This window comes from Hipposideros armiger, unplaced genomic scaffold (genome assembly GCF_001890085.2).
Source record: "Hipposideros armiger isolate ML-2016 unplaced genomic scaffold, ASM189008v1 scaffold_32, whole genome shotgun sequence".
In the NCBI taxonomy this organism is placed as follows: domain Eukaryota; kingdom Metazoa; phylum Chordata; class Mammalia; order Chiroptera; family Hipposideridae; genus Hipposideros; species Hipposideros armiger.
Genome location: NW_017731382.1, coordinates 465423 through 472216, shown reverse-complemented (window position 1 = coordinate 472216; position 6794 = coordinate 465423). Strand labels below are relative to the sequence as shown.

General features: G+C 51.0%; 1 protein-coding gene across 3 annotated transcripts in view; it reads left to right on the top strand.

The window, feature by feature from the left end:
* Positions 1-10: 10 nt before the first annotated feature.
* LOC109380036 (uncharacterized) overlaps positions 11-6794 on the top strand; it is a 10487-nt gene continuing 3703 nt past the window's right edge. The window contains exons 1-4 of one of the 3 annotated variants that reach the window (XM_019637186.1): positions 11-202; positions 936-1012; positions 1317-1559; positions 1709-1805. In XM_019637186.1, coding sequence (XP_019492731.1) covers positions 960-1012; positions 1317-1559; positions 1709-1805 — 393 coding nt within the window. In that variant the 5' untranslated portion in view covers positions 11-202; positions 936-959. Of the gene's footprint in view, positions 1806-2438; positions 2482-6794 lie in introns of those variants that run through there. The other 2 variants (XM_019637185.1, XR_002123354.1) reach the window with 2 other exon arrangements.

Here is a 6794-nt window from a genome sequence, read left to right as displayed (position 1 = left end):
GGGGGCGGGGCCCCTGGCACAGGGCGGCACCCTCGCTGCGTAGCTCGTTCCGGGCCCCGCCAGCTGGCGTACTTGCTGGGCACCCACAGGCCTGCCGGGTTCCGAGCAATCCCTCCGTGGGTACGAGCGGGGAAAACTGCGTAGGAAGACTTTAAAGACTGGGGAGCTGTGCGTGAATAGTAACGAGAAAACCCAGATACAGGTCCGCTCAACTCAAGCATGTCCAAGGGGCCTACGCAGATACGCCGGGCGGCCTACTCAGAAAAAACAGCGTGTCTCTACATCCTTCCGCTTTTCGAGTCCGAATCCTGCAGCTATGTTTAATTTCTTATAGGAAGCCTTAGAATCTGCGCAGTACTTTCTATACAGTGTTCTTTTAAGTGGTGACACCCCCAGCCGCGCTGTCAGTGCTGTAACCACTGGCCACATGTGCTCATTTAAATTTAATTAAAGTAAAAATTCAGTTCCTCAGTTATCGCTGACAGCCATAAAAAAAAATCCCGGTTAGGGTTAGGGATGCGCTGAGAATTTTGCGCATGCGCTCTCTATGGGTAAAGAGCTGGCATATAAAGACTTTGGTTTTCCAGAATGTAAGACGATAAGCATCATTCAGCTTTTATGGAGTTCCTTTGGCTTGGGAGCTAGGTACAGCCAGGCCTTGCTGTTTGACCAAAAGGTGCAGTGGGGCCCCAGGGTTGTGGTTGATGGGATTCATTTGCCCCACCGAGAGCGGGGTCAATTGTGAAGCAAGCTGCTCTTGGCCTGAGGACTTCGGAGGAAGCCATCGTGGTGTTGGGCACATTCTTTAATCTCCCCGTGCTCCTGGCACTTAGGGTGGTGCCCAGAGGATGACTGAGGCTATCACTTCTCAGAACAGGGCGCCCACGCCTGAGCTCTGCTGATCTGTTCAATATCCTTGCTCTTGCTGCAAGCAGCTGCTGGGAAAACTTGGGTGCGGGATGAAAGGCTGCCGGATTCCTGAGTGCTCCCACTCCAGGAACAGAGAAAGCAGGTAAGGCAGGAAACATGTCTTTTTAGGGCTAAGGCATGTTTACACTTCAGTAGGAAGACAACTGAAGGCCATCCTGGGAAGTTTTCAAGCAATTAAGAGAGTTGCACTTCCATGCTGTTTTAAATAGTGTAGAGTGTACTCAAGTCAGTGATGGGAAAAGTCTTTCTTTTTAAAGATTAAACTGTTGAGCCTATGTCAGTGCTGGTATTTTATTATCTGGTAAATATGAGAGCAGGCGTGCACCGTCTGTGTTATTTATCTGAGTTTCCCTGTCCTCATGTTCTGGACATAAATGCCAATAAAGTCAATGGAGAAAGCCCAGGAGACGCTGGCGTTGGAGACCAGGCCAGCATGGCACCAGGAGAGGGCTGCCAGCGACATCGTGCCTGCACCAGGAGACTACTGCTCTCCCATCAGGAGGAGCCATGGCCACCAGCCCCGGAGTCTGTGGGCACCCCGGACTGCCTGTCTCTGTGTTTCCAGTGCCGCATGACCTCAGATCTGACACTGAACCTGAACTCACCTCTTCTGTCTCCAAAAGAGCGAGGTTACAGCACTGGGCGCCGCTTGGCTGACATGAGGGACTAGGTCTGGGGTGTGGGATGCTGGCTCCTCCCCAGGAGCACCCATGGGGGATGCCCAGCCCACCCTGGGTCCCAAGGGAAGGGGACTTTTTGCTCTTGGTTTGTTACACAGGAGGAGAAAAACACTGTTGTGCAAGTCACCAACTTCAGACCCTGCAACCAAGAGGCCCTCCCCTCAGGCCCTGGACCACACAGGAAGCGGGACAAAGGTAACGCCTTCCCTCTGCAGCCTTGTGGGCCCAGTCACCGCCGTGGCTCTAGGCCCCCCAAGCATGGGTAAAGGTTCGCCCAGCAAAGGTGGACCAGCAGCTGATGTAAGAGCATGCAGCGTTCATTGGTAGGGCTCCAGGTGACATTGTGGCCAACTCTTTAAGAAACTACCCCTCATCAAGCTTCAGTTCAGTATTAAGGAACGAGCTATTAAATTATGCTTTTCTTTTCCAACCACCTATCTCCATGAAACTAGAGTTTTTTTCATGTACTGCAACCATTCTAACTTTTTTTGGAAAATTTCGTTGTTTTTAAAGTGTTATGTTAATATGTAATGGGTATATCATTTTAAAAGGAATTACTATTTTTTTAATTTCTGAGTTTTAATTCCTAATGTGATAGCTGTCAATCCATATAACCCACATAAACAAAGCTCTTTGGGGGTCCTCCATAAATGTTTCAGATTGGAAGGGGTCCATGAAACCAAAAAGTTGGAGTTTCTTCAAAAGTCCTAGTATGGGGCCAGCCGAGTGGCTCGTTGTTTAAGAGTTGGCTTGGGAGCGCAAGCTCTGAGCAGCAGGGCCGCCGGTTCGGATCCCACATTAGGGCCAGTGACGCTGAACCTTCTACAGCTAAGATGGCGAACAACTTGACCTGGAGCTGGGCTGTCATGAGTCACCGGCGACAGCGTAGGCTGCAGTGGGCTGCCATAAGCTACTGTGAGTGGCTGGCAGCCGGCATGAGCTGCCATGAGCAGCTGTCCAATGGCTGGCAACCAACTGCCTCAGCCGGGAAGAGCGCAATGATCACAATACCAACATGGGCTAGTGAAGCGATGTCCTCCACAACTAGGCTGAAGAACCAAAGGACAGCTACTTATCTGTTCCCCTTCCGATTCCCCGATTCCCCCAATTCCCCAGAGCTGTTTCCCTCCCCCAATTCCCCAATAAAATCTTAAAATAAATAAATAAAAAGAACTAGAACAACAACAAAAAAAAACCCTATTTAACAAACACATGGGCGAAGAGCTTAGAATAGACATTTCTCCAAAGAAAACATACAAGCAGCCAACAAGCCCACAAAAAGGAGCTCAGCATCACGGATCATCAGGGAAATGCAGACCAAAACCACAGTAAGATGTCACCTCACAGCCAGCAAGAGGGTTCTGTTCATAAAGGAACAGAAACCAGGAAAGCAGTGCTGTCGAGGATGTGGGGAAGCTGCAGCTCTGAGCATGGCTGGGAGCCAAGTCAACGGCGCGGCCGCGTGGAGAGCAGGCAGGGCTCCTCAGAACGTTCAGCACAGAACTGCCATACGACCCAGCAATGCCACTTGTAGGCACATGCGGCCCAAAGCGAAAGTGGGGACTGACTAACACAGATACTCGGCAGCACATTCAAACAGACAAAAGGAGGGAACCACCCAGGGGCCCGCCAGCAGATGAGTTGGTCAAAGTGAGGCCCACACATACAACGGGATGGTATTCAGCTTTAAAAAGAACTGAAATTCTGACACATGTGACAGCATGGGTGAGCCTTGAAAATATCACACTAAGTGAAAGAGGCCAGACACAAAGGACAGATATTGGATGATTCCACTTGTATGAACAATATGAATAAGAACAGTCAAAGTCTACAGGCAGAAAGTAGGGTAGAGGCTCCCAGGGCGGGGGGCGGGGGAAGTCAGTGTTTGAAGGGGGCAGTGTGTCCGTCTGGGAAGATGAAGAAGCTCTGAGGACGAGGGTGGTGATGGCTGCACAGCAATGCGAACGTGCTGAACGCACACTTAAAAATGGGTAAGAAGGTAAATTCTACGGTGTGTCTATTTTGCCACACTAAAAAACAACTTTTTAATGCAATAAGAACAGAATGACTTAGAACTAGATACAGGCTACAAAGTAGAGAATATAAAAACTCACTGAAAAAGAAACATTTTCAGAACTTCACTTTTATCATACTTCTCAACGTGCAAATGACGTCGCCTGCCCAGCTCTGAGGCAAACAATGCGCTGTCCAGCGGACCACCTGGCCCAGCACGCGTGAGCGCCCGCCTGCCCGCCCAGCGGTGGAAGCGACTGCACTCAGCCAGGGGGAAGCTCTGCAGGAGGGACCCCCCACTCTCCTCTGAGCTCCCAGCACACTCACAGTAATGAGCCTTCCCGCCAGAATTCACTAGCCCACATTCAACACCCTCGCAAAGCTTGGCCTCCAGGGCTCAGGTTTTTGCTGCTCACGTTCCATCCATTGGGTTGTTGGAACAGTCACGACGCATTTTTGCAACGAAAACCATAGAAAAATACAGCATGACTTTTCTGACAACCCAATAATTTATCTAACAATTTTGTGAACATCTGTTGGAGGAGAGCAAAAGGTCCTCTGGCCTACCCTACTTTCTATAGTCTTGAGACTGAGCAGGACCTGTGGGCTCCCCTCCTTCCTAACTAGAAATGGGTCCCCAGACAACTCCACGAGAAACGGCCACAGGCAAGACAAACCAGAGAAAAGAAGAGCCCTGCAGTCCCTGGCCACCCATTGAAAATGACGGCACTCTCTTATCATTTACCCTTGACCGAGAAATGCAAGGTATCTAGAAATGTAGGTGATCTGAAGAGGGGTATGGTGGTTAACTACTGCCAAGAAAACACGCCTTCTCAACGAAAAAGCAAGGACAACTGAGGAAACGACTGCGTGTTCTCCGGTCTCCCTATGGAGAACAGTGTTTGTTAGTGTGCGGTCAGCCCTCAGATTCAGATAGGGCTTTCTGTCTTCTGCAAAATCACAGTATTTTCCTGTGGACGAAAAAGGGGCTGTAGGAAAGAAAGCTCGGAGGGGAGCTGGTCAGAAATCCCTCGCTGCTGTCGGGTCATGGTGGGTGGTCGCCAGAACTAGGACTTTCCGTCAAGTCTCACCTTTGCAGTAAGCAGCCCTGTCCACTGCCTCTGTGCATCTAGGTTCCCACGCCTTTGAAATGCCCTGTCAGACCTTCCTTCTAAAGCACAGTAATCTTAACTCAGTAATCCCATCCCCCCTTGCTTTCTCTCACCCCCACGTCATCTTCCTCATGATCCCTCCTTAATTCCAAACGCATAAAAGAAGCTGCAAACTGTCATTTATGGGAAACATTTGTCGCAGTCTGATGAGATCTTGCTTCCAGGTGTATCCTGTTTGGCTCAAATAATTACAAAAATTCTCAACAGGTTTGGACATTCTTATTTTGACACGGTAATAAAAATACCACTAGAAACACAGCAGAGGTCATACACGTGGCCCAAAAGCATAATTTCTTGGATCCTCACTGTGTTTCCACATCTTTAATTAGTTGCTGACTTTTTCAAAGTTTACAAGGTTCACATAAAGCAATTTCAGATTTCCAGCCTCTCTTGAAAAATGTCAGAAGAGACCATCCCTGGAGGTGGGCCCTCTTGTCCTGCCTTCTGCGTCCCCGCGGGCGGGGGGCACAAATACACCAGCTCCCGTCTCAACTACGCCCCCCGAGTCATACGCAGCGAGGCAGCACCAGGCACCTGTGCTGTCCCCAACCCACAGGATTCTGTCTGGTGGCTCTGAAGACATTTGAACGGCCTCCTTCCCAGTTCAGGCCTGAAATGACTTATTTTAAGGCCTAGGTTTGAAAGTAGTTTTATAAGTGTCCTATATTAATGGAACTTGTATACATACACATATATACGTAAATATATGGATACAAATTCCTCTCCATCCAGTGTGTCTTCCCACGATTTTTAAGATACTTCCCATGAAGAAATAGTATCTGAACCAGCAGCCTGCCTAATCTATCTTGTTGTAGTTGCTTTTACCATTAATAAGACTGACCAAGTTTCTATACTGTTGGTGGCCCTGTCAACAGGTGCAGCCACTGTGTAAAACAGTAATGGCGGTCCTCAAAAGACTAAAATAGAACCACCATGGGACCCAGGGTTCCACTTCTGGGTGTTCATCCAGAGCAAATGACATCAGGGTCCGAGACATCTGCACCCCACGTTCAATGCGACGTTCTTCACAACAGCCAACATATGGAAGCAGTGAAGTGGCCATTGATGGGCGAATGGATAAAAACGTGGTGTACACACACCAAGGAATGTCACTTTTATAAAAGGCAAGTTTGCCACGTGTGACACGGATGAACCTAGAGGCCACCACGCTGAAGGAAGCCAGACACAGGGCAAATCCACGACAGCACGCCTATGGGGGTCTCACACACTGAAGCTCAGAGCAGAGTGGCCCGGGGTGGGGGTGCCGTGTGACGATGACAGCAGTGCCTACCGGTCCCAGCAGTGTCCTATTCTGAAAAGGTGGCAACAGGGTTGGCATCGCCAAATAATACACAAGGGGTGGGGCGACATCTGAAGAGGACGGACACCACTGCTGCCTAGGCTGTGGGGACGGCTTCCCAGGTGTACGCTTATCTCCAAACTCAAGTTGTGTCAGTTACATACAGCTTTCCATATGTCGAAGAAGAAGGAAAAAAAGACTGAAGTAATGAAAACAAAGTTGAAACGTTAGGGAAAAAAGCGAACTTGGTTCAGTGAAAAGCCAATCAGCTGAATGGATTATAAAGTTAACCAGGTGGGGACCAGGTCATCACTAGCAAAGGGCCCGTACGGAGGCAGCTCCTACCCGAGTCCGTGTGGCTACGTTTCCCACCAGTGGGTCCCACTCCGGACGCGCCCACAACGGGGGCCGCATGGTCGCGGCTCCCCCCAGGGCTCCCCCCGCCCCCAGGCCCGCGTGGACATGGTTCCCGCCGGGCCCGCGCGCCCACACCCGAAGCCGCGTGGACACGGCTACCCCCGGGGCCCGCGTGGACATGGCTGCCACCCTCTCCCGAGCCCTCGCGGCCCGCGCCCACACGCGGGGCCGCCCCCAGCCCCCGCCCGCCGCCTTCCGGCAAGATGGAGGCGTGCGCCGCCGCCGACGCCGCCTGACGCGGGCCCGTGACGCCCGTGACGCCCGCCGCGCGCCGCCGCCCCT